Source organism: Pipistrellus kuhlii, unplaced genomic scaffold, assembly GCF_014108245.1.
Source record: "Pipistrellus kuhlii isolate mPipKuh1 unplaced genomic scaffold, mPipKuh1.p scaffold_m20_p_21, whole genome shotgun sequence".
NCBI classification, from domain to species: domain Eukaryota; kingdom Metazoa; phylum Chordata; class Mammalia; order Chiroptera; family Vespertilionidae; genus Pipistrellus; species Pipistrellus kuhlii.
The window spans coordinates 3,639,189-3,653,365 of record NW_023425520.1 but is presented as its reverse complement, the minus strand read 5'-3'; the positions used below and the strand labels follow the sequence as shown (position 1 = coordinate 3,653,365).

At 61.2% G+C, this 14,177-nt stretch overlaps 1 protein-coding gene across 6 annotated transcripts in view; it reads right to left on the bottom strand.

The window, feature by feature from the left end:
- Nucleotides 1-4,450: 4,450 nt before the first annotated feature.
- The window catches only part of BMP1 (bone morphogenetic protein 1), a 40,913-nt gene continuing 31,186 nt past the window's right edge, over nt 4,451-14,177 (bottom strand). For 3 of the 6 annotated variants that reach the window (XM_045585891.1, XM_045585890.1, XM_045585892.1), the window contains 5 exons: nt 12,510-12,635; nt 9,204-9,331; nt 8,616-8,829; nt 6,975-7,225; nt 4,451-5,167 (listed from right to left, as the gene is read on the bottom strand). In XM_045585891.1, the coding sequence (XP_045441847.1) occupies nt 5,033-5,167; nt 6,975-7,225; nt 8,616-8,829; nt 9,204-9,331; nt 12,510-12,635 (854 nt within the window). In that variant the 3' untranslated portion in view covers nt 4,451-5,032. Of the gene's footprint in view, nt 5,168-6,974; nt 7,226-8,615; nt 8,830-9,203; nt 9,332-12,509; nt 12,636-12,921; nt 13,280-14,177 lie in introns of those variants that run through there. The other 3 variants (XM_036449968.2, XM_036449965.2, XM_036449971.2) reach the window with 3 other exon arrangements.

Below are 14,177 nucleotides of genomic sequence, written 5' to 3'. Positions count from 1 at the left end.
CCAAATGCCAGTGAATTCCACCCCCCGCCTCAGGCTCTATCCCCTCCCCAGCAGGGCTCCTCTTTTGCAGATCTGAGTCACCTCAGTGTCTCTTATTCTGGGCTTATTAAAATGATCCTCGGCTGGAGTGGAAAAGCTCCAGAAAAATGAGAGTCACCTCCCTGACACGGCCTGGCTCAGGGCCAATGAGCACGTGTCATCAAACCTCCTAACATTAGGAAGGAGGGCAAAGACCACTTCCTGAGGGCCTACTGTGTGTCAGGCACCTCGCCAGGTGGTTTCATACATCAGCTTGTGTAGCCTTCACCATGGCTCTGTGCCGTGTTCACATGTAACAGGTGAAGAAACTGAAGCACAAGGAAGTTCAAAGGCTTGCCCATGGTTTACAGTCAGTAGATGACAGTGGCCAGGATTGAATCAGACGCTGGCATCTTCTCATGTCACTGCCCTGTGTCCCCTATTGTGTGCCAGGGTCACCCGAGACGGTAAGACCCAAGCAGGGCCGGCTCAGACACAGTGGCCCTGGCCAGGGTCTCCTCTGGCTGACCGAGGCCAGTCCTAATTCCTGAAAACACCAGGGGGGGCTGTGGAGTCGAAAATGCCCTGGAGGCTTATTTAAAGGCCTCGGGCAGCAGTGAGTGAGCACCAGGGTCTAGCTTTGCACCTCTGGGCAGGAGCCCCTGCCTCCTGCCAGGAGCCTAGGCGTTTTCAGCGCCCTCCAGAGGCGAGGCCCAGGCTTCAGTCCTCCTTTTGTGACTCCTCCTGAGTTTGTTAGTAGGGGAGGTTGGCTCCCAGCTCCTTTTAGTGGGAGTGCAGGTGGCCAGCGGAGGCAGGGTGGGTGGGCCTGGAGGGTGCCTGTGCAGGCTTCCTCCAGAGAGCTGCTCTCTGCCTGCCCCGTGCTGCCAGAGGTGCCCGTCAGACCACGCTGGGCCAGGGCATCTGGTTTAGTTTGCACAGAGGCCTGCATGGAGAACACACCACACACACACACACACACACACACACACACACACACACACACACACCCTCCTTGAGCTGGATTGATTTAGAAGACAGCCTTGCTGGCCACGGAGAGCTGAAAGGTGAGGGGTAACCTTGGACTGCAGTTGCCTCTGTATACAGTGAGTTAGCCCTGCTCCAGGGCAGGGAGGGAGGAAAATGAGGTGGTGGCCACCTCTGACAGCCAACACATACACATAACCACATGCACTAGCACACACACACACACACACACATGCGCGCACACTCGCTCCGACATCTACTTCCCTGCCCAATCCTTCCTCCTGGGCCAGCATCTTTCTTTGAATCCTGGATGGAGTACAGCCCCCTTCACACTGTGCCTGCTCGGAGAACCCTCACCGATTCATCTGGCTTCAGGGTGTGTCTCTTTTCCATGTTGGGAAGAGAGGTGGCTGGCGTCCCAGGGACAGGGACAGGAGGGGACCATTCCCCGAAGTGGAGGGAGGCCTTCAGGAAGCTGAGCTGAGGTGATTGGCCATAAAACAGCTTGGCCACAGCATCTGGAGGAGATTGGAACCAGATGTTCCTGGGAGGGGGGCAGGGAGGCTGAGGGCTGGGAGGGGGCTGGAGCAGGCAAAGGGGGCTGGTCAACAGGAGGCTGGGTGAGGGGGCTCGTGGATCTCTGGGGAGAACATCTGGCTGCCCTCTGCCACACTCCCCGTCAGGCACTTCGAGTTTTTGCAAAATGGAGCAGCAAATCTTTTCCAGGACTCCAGAGTCAGCCCTGTGCATAGGGACAGTCAAGCACAGGGTGGGACTTGGGAGGTGCCCAGAAAGGCTAGCCAGAAATATGTCCCCTGCTCTGGGAGCCCTCCCTGGCTGTGAGTTAAGCATCGTCTTTTCTGACAGTAGTTCTGTGCTGCGCTCCAGATGCCCAGCTAGAAACGTGTGGACCAGAAGTCTCCTTCTGTGATGGGAAAAGAGTGGTCCAGGAACCGGAAAACTGTCCCACGGAGGGAAGGAAAAGAAGGCCCATTTACAGGCTGTCTTCAGAGGTTTCTCTCTTTCCCTCTTTGAAGCCCTGTGAGGTGCCATCATCCTATGTGTCCAGATAAAGAACCCGGGGTTCAGAGTGGTGAAGTGACTCACCCAGGGGCACAAAGCCACCAAACGGTAGAGCTTGTGTTTGCGTTCAGATTTGCTGGGAAGGGGGAGGAGGGGGGTAGAATTGGAGAGAAAAAGGAGAGAGGGGCAGTGCAAGTCCTCACTGCTGCTGGGGATCCCAGTGGCTTCAGGAGCCCGGCCCAGCCCTCCGGCTGCCTGGAGCCTGGGCCTTGGGTTTTCTCCTCGCCTGTGGCAGGAGAGGTTTCTGGGCAAAGGCAACAGGCTCGGGGAGCAGAGGTCCAGAGCGGGGCAGCTGGCCAACGTCACAGGGCGAAGCATGGCAGAGCCAGGTCTGCTGACTGCCGGCTTGTGCTGTCATCCTGTCCTCCCGGGCCAGGGAGGTGCTCCTGGGGGGGAGGCGAGGGAAGCTCCAGGCAAGTGGCCATCTCAACCGGGTCACCAGGGCTGGGAGCACAGCCCGGGGCAGGTCCATCCTCGCTCTTTCCCTGGCCGAGCACTCAGGACCCAGGGAAACCAGGGTCCTTGAGGGCCTTGGAAACAGGGGGAAGAGCAAGGGGGCCTTCCTCCCGCGTGGGACCACCTGAGTGGGTGGATGGCAGCACTGAAGCTGGTCTAGTTTAGAACCCGAAGCAGCAGAAGGTGAGGGGGAGCTGGGCCCTGAGAACACGTTAGGTTTGGGAGCATCAGAGGCCTGCAGGCAGCTCCTAGGCGGCCTCCCCTGCCCAGTGGCAGCCTCTGAAGACGGGCCCCGGGAAGACTGGAGAACCTGCCGGCCCCAGCCTCTGAGTCCTCATAGGGTCCGGATCTATGGTGGCGATGGTCTTGGGACTGGTGCCCAGGGTGGCTGCCGAGGGCGATCCTGAGCTGCACCGGCTGTGGTGTTTATTCCCAAGCCCCGTTTGAGGTGGAGAACCAGGGACTCTGTGGCCTGAGCCCCACCGTCTAGACGGAGGCAGGATCCTGGTTCCCGCTGTACCTGTGGCTTGTGACCTGGGAGCGCGTCCTCTGAGCTTCAGAGGAACCCGGAGGGCTGGGGAAGGCCGCTGTGACCGCTGGCTCCCAATTTGGCCATGGAGGAGCTAATGCCAAGCTGGCTGGCAAAGTGTCTGGGTGAGATGCCCAGGCAGCCCCAACAGTTTGGGGGGCCTGCTCAGCCCTGTCCACCTGCGGCCAGGGCTGGAGAACAGGGCTGCAGCCTGACCGTGGGAGGGGCGCTGTATGCACATCAGATACTAGCAATGATCTGGTTCCCACTGCTGCTTAAAGGGCCAGTGTGGGGTGCACCATGCCATACTGCTTCCTGGGCATAGGTCCCTGCTCCCTGGGCATGGGTCCTTCTAGCTGGCACAACACCTGCCCCTGCGATAGGGAGGAGCATGGAGCCAGTCAAAGAACGACAGCCCCACTGAAGGCCCTCAGGAGCCCTGGGGCTTGGAGAAGACTGCTGGTCTCCCCGGAAGCTGAGGGTGTTAGCCTCAGTATAAGAACCTGTGTTCTCTCTCGTTCTTTCTCCCCTGAGATCCATGTAGAGACAAGGGAGGGAGGGAGGGAGGGAGGGAGGGAGGGAGGGAGAGAGAGAGAGAGAGAGAGAGAGAGAGAGAGAGAGAAGAAAGGAGAGAGAGAGAGGGAGAGAGAGAAGGAAGGAGAGAGAGAGAGAGAGAGAGAGACACTCCTTTGAAGGGAAGGAGCAGGGATAGGGTTTATCTCCCCCTGGCCTCAGGGAGACAGGTCTGCGCCTCTGGGCTGGCTGGGAGGGAGGCAATGGCAGGAAGGAGGAGGCCAGACAAGACACAACCTCCAGTCGCTGTGGGCGAGGGGGCCGGAGCTGGAATGTTTGCTCAGCGTCTGGCTCTTGTCTCCATGACAGAGGACCCACGCCTGACCTTCAGGACGGCAGGCAGGCTCTGGGGCTGGCTAACGGGTCTGCTCCGGAGGATGCCAGCTTTCTGGCTCCCGGCGAGGCTCCCTCGCTGGACACCCTCGCAGCCCGCCCACCCCTTTCTCAGACACAGAGACAGAAAGCCCAGATGGACACCGGGTGGACAAACACACGCGTCTCCCCTTCTGCATGCCTCCTCCCGCTCTGCCACAGAGCCTTTCACAGAACGTTCCACCCCTCCCGCTGTGTGGGAGGGCTGTGCAGTGTGTGCATGTGGTGCGCCCGCCCGCGGACTGACGTGTGTGAGGTGGCTGTGTGTTTGTGTGTGCCCAAGTGTGAAATCACACCCTCATGGGTCCTAAATAGAAGGGAGGAAGGGCAGCCAGGAGGCCAGATGTCCTGGCCGCTCCGGCAAGCCCGCACATCTGGAACGAGACGCCCCCACCCCCGCCCACCATGTCCCAGGCAGCACTTGGCACAGGACACTGGCTGTAACACTTTCGGTTTATTGGCTGGGATGCCCCGGTGTGGCCGACCAGCCGCTGGGCCTGAGGGAAGCCCTGTCGCCTTCCCCACCCTTCCCCTGCATCCCCCCACTGTGCTCCTGGGGGGCACGTACGGAAACTCACGCCCCAGGACACAGTGGGAAGTGGGGGCTCAAAATAAAACCACGTGAGGCTGGGGAAGGGCCGGGACACGTATATTACAATGAAGATATGCACCAGCTATACACGATCCAGCACGCAGAGGTGGGCAGGACGGGCTGGAGGGTCCCGCAGACAGGCCCTCCCCCCGCTGGCTGGCCCCCCACGGAGGAATGGCCACTTCAAGTGTCTCAGTGAAAGCTCTGGCTCCCTGGCCCTGGGCCCTTGCTCTGGTAGGGCCAGGGGCGGGGGAGGGATCTGGGGAAGTGGCTCGTGAAGGAGTCCAAGTCCCTGCCTCCTGAGGTCAGCCTCATCCAGACCATCGGGGGGTGGGGACAGGGTGCCCCCACTGTCAAGGTCCAGGTGACTGGGGGCAGCGGGCCTGGTGTCCCCGCCCGTCCCCACCAACGTGCGAGGGCAGCGGTCACTTCCTGCTGTGCAGCGTGTCCTGGAACTTGGTGCTGGTGTAGCGCAGGTGGAAGCCCTTTTTGGTGATGGTGTCGTCGGAGTGGAACCGCACCAGGACAGAGTCTCCCGCCGAGTACACCTCCTCAGGGGGCTGGCGGAGGAAGGGGACGTGTGTGAGGCCGAGGACCGGCCAGGGCTGTGGTTTTCCCTCCCGAAGGCCCCCCCCCCGCTCTATGGAAGGCAGACTCCCCGGCCCCTTGAGGCAGGAGACTCCCCCAGTGGCTGTGGAAAGCAGGGGGCAGGGGAGCTCGTCTTAAGTCTGGAGTAAAACGTCCCTTCTCAGCCCGGCTCTGTTACTAACTAGTTCGTGGTGAAGTTCAGGCAGCATGCTCCCTTTCTGGACCTTGCTTCTCTCAAGTCCAAACAAGACCAAAGGCTATCTGCTCCCTAAGCCTAGAAGGTCTTGGGGGAGGGAGCATAGGAGCAGGTGGCTGGAAGGGGTCTGCAAAGGAAGCAGAGCCTCCGAGTGGCTGCCTTCTCACTGTCCCAGCCGTCTCTTGGAGAAGACCGGACAGCTGGCTCCCCCGGACCTGGCTCTGCCAACCCCGGCCTCCCCTCCCCCCTTCTGGCCATGGTCAACTCCAGATGATGCCCCTTCCCAGGCTCCTGCACCCCCTCCCTCACCCCTGCACCTGCCCTCAGAGTGAGAGCCGCCCCTGAAGCACCAGCACCCAGATGCCCTGCCCTGGTGGCGGAGAAAGGACCATTTCTTAGAACCTCAGGGACATTTCTGGTAGCCATGCCAGGAAGCCCTGATGGGATTGGGTTCCTCCCCTAGGTCCCCACCTGCTCGCTTCGGGCTGATGAAAGTCTCTGGAAGAAGCCACCTAGGGCCCCCGAATGTGCCAGATCAAGGAAGTTACAAAGGGCAAAGGATAGGAGGGGTGCCAGTTTGGCAGCCCGGGGACTCCCGAGCCTCTGAGCAGAGCAGGCCAGGGGACTGTGTGCCCCGCTTCCCGCTCCACCTCCCCACCCCTCACCCGGCCCAGCCCTTGCCATGCTACGGGCAGGAGCTCTCTCTAAAGCAGATTCGCCACAATGATGGGTCCAGCGGCTGCTCCAGCTCCAGGAAACTTCACCCTTCCTGGGGCGCCCAGGTGGCCTGAGCAGGGCCCTGAGAGAGGCAGGGACCAGGGGGTGATGGGAGGAGGACGGTCTGGGCATGTGCATGAGGTGGATGCATGTGCAAATGGGTGTGTGTGTATGGGGGGGGGGATGGGCAGAGAAAAACAGTGTTCTCTGAAGGAGGACATGATGTTTTTAAAAAAGGAGGAGGAGCCACAGGCTCTGGCCAGGAGGAAAACAGAGCCACCTTTACGGTTTTCCTGTGGCCTCAGTAAAAACCCTGTCGAGCCACGGCCTCTGAAAAGACCAGGAAGTGGCACTCAGGGCCAGCTTGGACAGCAGCACCTCCAGCTCGGGAACCTGTGGCCTCTCACCCAGAAGGGAAGCTGGCCACAGAGCTGGCAGAGAGGAGGGGGTTTTCCTGGCTCAGCCAGAACGGCTGGTCAGCACAGCTCGGCTTAGGTGCTGGCCCTGGCTCTGGCCCCCGCCTCTGAGTCCCGGTGAGCTGCCTTGGGCTGGAGCAGGGGGATGGGGTTGAGGCACCCTCCTCCCCAGAGGCAACCTACGCTGGAGGCCCAACCAAACTGGTGCTGGGGAGGCTGGGGTCGGAGCAAGGCCCATCCCGGAGGCTGCAGGAACCTCTGTTTTGCTCTAAAAGGACCAGCTGTCCTGGGTCGGGGTTGGCCCAGCGCAGGGCAGGCCTCTGTGATCAGCCACCCAGCAGGTCTCCGGGCTCTGACACCCACCATACCGGCACCCCAGGCCTGCAGAGGCCCTGGGCTGGCCCTGGGCTGGCACTGGGCCTCTGGGTTGGGGCGAGAGTGGGACCTCACCCCGGAGCCACAGTAGCGCCCCAGCCTGGGGGCTGTGCTGTCGTAGCCATCAAAGAGCTCCATGTAGTCGTAGCCACAGTCCGTCTCCTCTTCGACCTCGAAGGTCTGGAACACGAGCTCCACCCCGTAGCCTTCCTCGGCCACGATGACCCACTCGCAGTCCACACCCCCGGGGTAGTTGTTGTCGCCAAACTGGGCGTGGGAGTAGAGATCCTTGGACTTCACCTCGGCTCGCACCTGGCCTCCGCACTCTGTGGGGACAAGACGGGCCGTCACTCCCGGAGCTCCGCCTGGGCGGCAGGCCTGCCCTCACCACGCAGGCTTCCGGGCCGGCTGGAGGCCCCGGCGGCCACAGGGCTGGCGAGGGCTGGCTTTGGACCCGGCTCAGGACGTGGCCCAGACACACGGAGGCCGGGGGTGCACAGGGTGGGGCGGCTCAGAGCAGAGGCGCGGTGGAGGGCGTGCTTGTTGAGAGGGGACACGGCTAAGCCCCTCAGTTGACGGATGTCATGGAAGAATGTGGGCCCTGTGCTGCCAGAGATTCTATTCTGAAGAGAGGATAGGATAGTCAGGGAAAACTCCCGATTTCTAAATGTTGGCTCACATTAAAAACAAAACAAAACAAAACAAAACACAGTGTGGGCCAAGCACTCTGACGGCCAGATGGGGCTCCGGGCCTCCAGTCTGTGACCCTGAGGCAGGAGGGGAGAGAGCTACTCCTGGTGCCCCTTCTCTGAGGGGTGGGACGGGGGTGGGGCCTGGGGCAGGAACTGAGTTGAGCATATTAAGGGGGGACTGTGACACACCCGCTCTGGAGAGACCCCACAAGGAGCCTGTGAAGCCCCCCGTCCAGCACCCTGGGTCTGACGGACCTTCTAGGCCTCCCAAGATTGACGTCCAGCCTTTCTCTGCAGCCAATGTCCCCGCGTCACTGCGGCCCTCACACATCCCTGTTCTGGCCGAGCTGCTAGCGCTCGTATGGCTCAGAGCGGCCTGGGCTGGGCTGGGCGTGACCCACCAGCCACACCCTTATCCTGTTTTGTTTCCTGTTGTCATCACCTGCGCAGCCTGTCTCTCTCCGGGACGACGGCGAGCTTCCGGGGTGAGTAGGGTGAAGGGCTCAGGTCCGAGGCATAACCATTTGTCCCCTAGCTTTCTTGCTCACGACCAGAGCTTGGTCCATGGTTGTTAATAAGCAAACAAATGAACACAGAGTAAGCCTTTCAAGGGCTGAGATGTTTGTCTGCTTCACACGTTTATGACCCGCACTTAGGACGCTGCCTCATACGTGTTACATGTTAGTAAGCAGGTATTGAATGAATGAAGAGTGCATCTGGGGACAAAGTCCAGGGTCCCAGCATTGGGAAACCTGGGGATTTCCTCCCCGACCCGGATTCCTACCCCCGCTCCTCACTGCTCTCTGAAGGGCCACCTCCAGAGCCCCCACTCAGGACCTCCTCCTCCTCCTCCTCCTCCTCCTCGCTGCTCCCTGGCCTCATCCTCAGCACACACCGTCTCTCCTGTCTGCGCCCTCACAAGCTCTTTGTCAGCCCACCAGGCCGGGCCCGCCTTTGAGACCGGGATCAGCAGGTGCCCCCAGAACAAGCGCTGGCCCCGGGGCCTGGGGGCAGGCGTCCTCACCGGTGGAGTGGGATGCTTGGAAGCCCTTCCTCTGCACGGAGTTGTCGGAGTAGAAGCGCAGGAACATGCGGCTGCCCGTGGCCACGACCGGCTCGGGCTTCTTGCTGCCACAGAAGCGGCCCAGCACCGGGGCCTTGGCGTCCCGCCCGTCGTACACCTCCAGGTGGTCGTAGGCACACTCGGGCTGGGACTCAATGTCCATCTCCAGGAAGGTCTGGGGCGCAGGAGCAGAAGGACAGCAAGTTAGGAGTGTGGTGGGGGCCAGCGGGGTGGGCAGCAGGGGGCTCCCAACTCGGGCCTCCTGACCCCTCCTCACAGAGTCCGGGGCAGTGGCCACGGTTGGTGGATGGCAGTGAGGGGGGACCCAGGAAGGGGGTGATGGCAGGAACACCCCCAGAGTTGACACCAGCCTGGGCTTCTCGCAGGGTGGCAGCCCTGTGAGCTCAGCCAGGCCAGCAGCCTGCAGCCTGCCCTGCTCTGGGCAGGGACTCTAAGTGCCCAGGGCTTTGGAGCGGACAGGAAAGAGAGGGTGGCTTCGTGGCATGGGGGAGCAGGGCGCCTGTGCAGGCCGGGGTGCGGGCAGCTCACCAGCTTGACCCGGTGCCCAGGGGTGCTAGAGATGGCCCAGGTGCATTCCTTCTTGCTGGGATACTTGTCGGGCCAGTTGGGGCTGGTGATGGAGCCGCTGGTGGATGTCACCTTGTGGTCACAGCCGGCTGTGGGAGGTGGGTGGGTGAGGGGAAGGGAGTCATCAGGAACTCCATCGCCTCAATGCCCTTCGGAAGCCGGGAAGCCGCTCCCTCCCGCCTGCCTGCCTGCCTTTCTCTTGCTGCCCCCATAAACACTGACTGCACGTCGATGGCTTGTTTCCACTGTGCCCACGCGCCCAGGAACCAAGCTGCCGGGTTCCAAGCGCAGCCGCACTGGCAGCATCCCCGGCACCGCCCTCACGGGCGCCCCGGGCAAACCCCTGGACCAGTGAGGCCCCCTGGCCACACCCTCTCTGCCCTCTGAGACGCTGGCATCCTCTGACCTCCTGCCACGCCTCCACAGTCAGAGGAGACTTTGGCACCTGACTCAGTTCTCTCATCCCGCACCCGCTCCCGCCACCCTCAGCGACGTCGACGAACACCAGACGGTCCGCCCGATGCTCTGGCCTCTCTGTGCCCGCCCTCAGCTCCACTGGCTCTTATCTCCGTCCTCCTGAGGCGCCCCTGCCGGTGACCTCACCCCAGCCTTTGCCATCGCTGCCGCTCAGGCGCTCACTTTCCTGTCCCCGCTCCTTCAACTTTAGAGGCCGCCACGGCCCGATCCCTCGGCTTCTCCCAATACCCCTCCTTGTTGAGATCCTTCCCTGCCCAGCTGCCTAGCTGGTCACCAACACGCCGTCCCGCCGAACCATCTGGGAAAACCCCATCCGTGGCCCCCCACCTCGGTGGGCCCCAAACCACTGGATTCTCTTGGATTTGTCCTTCACCAGCTCCCTCTCTCACCTCCTCAGCAGCGACTCCAAGCCTTCAGCCCTCTGCTCAACTCCCAGCTCACCCCCCTCACCTCCTGCCTCCCTGAGAAAGTCGGGGCCTCAACTATGAAGGACTTCAACCACCGGCCCTACCTGCAAACTCCCCTCTCCCGCACCTCCTCTCCCTGTCTCAGAGAAGGCGCCCCTCCTCTCTCCTTCTCTGTCCTGGGGACCCTGGCAGCACACATTTCCCAGCCTAGGAGCCTTCCCGAGCTGTGCCCATCCCACACCAGCCCTCCCACAGCCCAGCCTCTCTCCTTCTCTGCTCAGCCAGCCTTCAAGAAAGCGATCCCCACCTCCTCACTGCTCCTGGCTCCTCCCTCCCCTGCAGTCTGCTTTCTGCCTCTGAAAGCGTGGCCTCACAGACAAATTTAAAAGCCGGTGGGTGCTCGGGATTCATTGCCATCCAATCTCACAGGCCCCTCTAGGAAAGTGGGCAGAGGTAGACTGCTGGGCTGGGGAGGAGAAAGGGATGGGGGTGGGTGTGGGGGGGGAGGGGTGATGACGTGGGGGGAGGGGAGCGAGGCAGGCTGAACAGCTGTGCCTAGTCAGAGGCTCAAGATGCCTGCACAGTCAGGAGGGCCTGGAGGAGAGCGACACCCTCGCAGACCGGTGGAGGCAGGTGGAGCTCCTGGCTTTCCCAGTTGAGCGCCTCAGAGCTGTTTTGTTACCCTTCTAGGACTTTCCTTGGCCGCAGGCACTTCCCTCCCCCATCCTCCCCGGGTCCTCACGCCCTCTACCATTTCCTTGCACACCAGCTAGACTGCAGTCTCCTGGGCAGCAGGGGCTACAGAAGCCTGGGCAGCGCTGTACCCGCAGGGGGTGCCCTCTGACCGATCTGTAATTAGCCCCTCCTTGAAGGGAGTAAGGAACCAGGCGCTTCTAAAGCGAATCAGAGCTACTGCGTACGGGCCACCTTCCCACGAGTTTGAAACCCTCCCCTGCTATTTCGTTGATGCTGATGGTGAGGGCTCTTTTTCATAAGAAGGTGCAAAGATAAAAACACGGTTTGACAACATCAGCATCAGGTCCCCTCTTGCTAAGCGATGTGGGGCTCCAGGAGTCAGGCCTTGGTATTTGGGGAGCCTGAGGTGGCCGGGTTGGAAATCCTGGAGTGTCTGTCTGCTGGGCTACTGTCGGGTGCTTGGATCCTGTTTGTTCTGGCCAGCAGTTTGTTTGCACCTTGGTTGTCCATCTATCAATGGTGAGGCATGGCCTTTGCCAGCCGCTGTGCTAAGTGCTCAAAGCAAGCTCTCTGGGCCTTAGTTCCCTGCAAAGCAGGTACCATTTTCAAAAACCATCTCACGGGGGAGGAAGCTGAAGCTCAGGGAGGTCAAATGACTCGCCCAAGGTCACACCGACATTCAGTGGCAAAGGAGAGTCTGCATTGTGCTGGGGCAGTGGCCGGCAAACTCCTTAGTCCACAGAGCCACATATCAACAGCACAACGATTGAAATTTCTTTGGAGAGCCAACATTTTTAAACTTAAACTTCTTCTAACGCCACTTCTTCCAAAGAGACTCGCCCAGGCCGTGGTATTTTGTGGAAGAGTCACACTCAAGGGGCCAGGGAGCCGCATGTGGCTCAGGAGCCGGTTTGCTGACCACGGTGCTGGGGGATAGTAAGTCCTAACTGGCAGGTGCCACAGTGGGATGCAGGCCTCGGAGCAGGCCCGTGTGGTGTAGTGCCCAAAGGGGTGTCCGATCATGTCAAGGATGGCGTGAGAGCTGTGTTCAATGCCTGTAGGGCTTCAGCTCCTGGGAGGCAGTGTCCCCGGGGTCAGCAGTGTGACCCAAAACGGTGACATGCGTGACTGTGCGGCGATGAGCCAGGGGCTGCCTGCGTGAAGGCAGGTGCTGCTCCCTCTACCTGTCACCAGGAGCAAACCAAGGTTCAGGCAGAGGAAGCCAGTGGCTCCAGGGCACACAGCTGGCTGGCTGACAGGACCTGGCCAGGCTGCCTGGCTCCGGTCTGTGCTTTTAACCGAGTCCCACCTCGCCTCTGCCAGAGGGAGGTCGTTACAAACAGAAGGACCTGGACATGGATTTGAGGAAGCACAACCTGGGAAAACAGCCCCAAATGGAGCCTGGGGCAGCCGTGAGCTCCCTTCCTGACACACACAAGGAGAGCCCGGAAGTGCATGTGGCTCGGATGTGGCTGGGGAGACCTGTGTGCCAGGCACGGGTGACATGAGGTGACCCCAGGAGCCGCTCAGCTCCTTGAGTCCAAAAACCGAGACCAGTGGTGAGGGCACCTCTGACCTCATGCTCCCCAGCCTTTGGTCCTTCCGGTCCAGGTGCTGCTGGCCTGGGAGGTGCCCGGCGGGCATGGGAGGTGCCCGGCAGCCTGGCGCCAGCCCCGGCTCCGCTTACCTTCCTTGCAGTCGTGTTTGTTGTCGTGCAGGACGAAGCCGCTGCGGCACTGGCACTCGTAGCTGCCGAAGGTGTTGACGCAGTCTTGCTGACAGCCGCCGTTGTCCTTGGAGCACTCGTCCTTGTCTGCAGGGGGGCAAACAAGGGCAGACCCCGGGTCTGTGCGGGGCTGAGGTCCAGGCGGTCACCCCAGGGGAAGTGGGAGGCCTGGCTGGGCTCCCTCCCCCCCGGGGAGCTGGGTGGGCGGGGGTGAGAGTTCAAGGCGATGACAAGGTCTGGCTGTGGGGAGAGAAAGTAGAAGTGGGGCGGAGGGAGGGCTGGGTCTGGAGCTGACCAGCATGGGAACCCTCGACCATTACCTGCTTACTGGACAGACGGACAAGTGGAAAAACAGACACACGGACAAGCAGACTGCAAGAGAAAGGAGCAGGACGCAGGGGTCCCTTTTTTACTTCACAACAGGAAATGTCACAGACACCATCAACATGGGAGGGTGTGGGGATGGGAAGGTCCCCTGTCCATGTGAGGGGGACACGGGGAGGAGAGCACCAGTTCTGTCCGGCCAGAGGGAGGCAGGCCGGAGTGGCAGAGCAGAGGTGGGGGTGGGCGGCACGGGAGCCCCCATCCCATTCTGTCCAAGGTGAGGTTCCTGAGTAACAAAGGGTCCGGGAGGCCTGGGAGGCCTCACTGGGGGGTCCGGTTTCTTTTCTGTACTCGGAATTTGAGCTGGTGGGGTCGTCCCCGAGGGGGCTGCAGAGCCGGCCTCTTTTCTGAAACGAGAGAGAGAGAAGGAGAAAAGGGACCGAGGGGATGGAGGGGTGGAGGGCAGGGATCAGACAGGGAGAGCAATGAACACCAGACCCGGGGCTTCGAGGCAGAGCCGCGGGGCAGGCGGAAGGCAGGGGGCACACACATGCAGAAGGCCATGTCTGCGCAGCCAGGGCACCGAGGGGCGGCAGGGGGAGGAGCACAGCGACGGGATGGATGGGTGGGTGGGTGGATGGATGGATGGTTGGTTGGGGAGAAAGCCTGTGGCAGGGAGAAGGCCTGCAGGGCTAGGCATGAGGCCTGTGCACTGGGGGAAAGAAATAGCTTCAGGCAAAGGGGCTCATTCCAAGGAAGTGGGGGTTCAGGGAGAGCTCTGCTCTCTCACTCTGGATGCTGCAGCTACAGAGCATGTCAGACACACACTCACACCCACAGGCTCCCCTCGTGATGCACTGTTGTCCCAACATGGCAGTACAGGTACTGACCCACAGGGTCAGCCTATGTGTGCGCAGCATACACCTCACACACAAACACACGGGCAGACAGATATCACACACGCACACATTATCAGCCATCCACCCATCTGTGTACACGTGCACACAGAGAGACACACTCAAGGGTGCTCACTGACAGACACACGGTCACAGAGGCATGTGTCTGTCACACCCACATGTTCCCGTCCGTCCGTGGTCACTCTGGGGACCATGTGCCTGGCACCGAGGCAGGCACTCAGGAAGGTGTGTGGATGGACCGAATGGGCACCCAGAGCTTCAGAGATGAACCCAAGGTAGAAAAATGCCTGTTGGCATTCACACGCCAAGGGGAGCTCTGTCTCCCTCAGGAGAGGGGCCTGGGGGCTGGAGCCCGGGCTCCCAGGACCTGCTCCTCCAATCGGTTCTC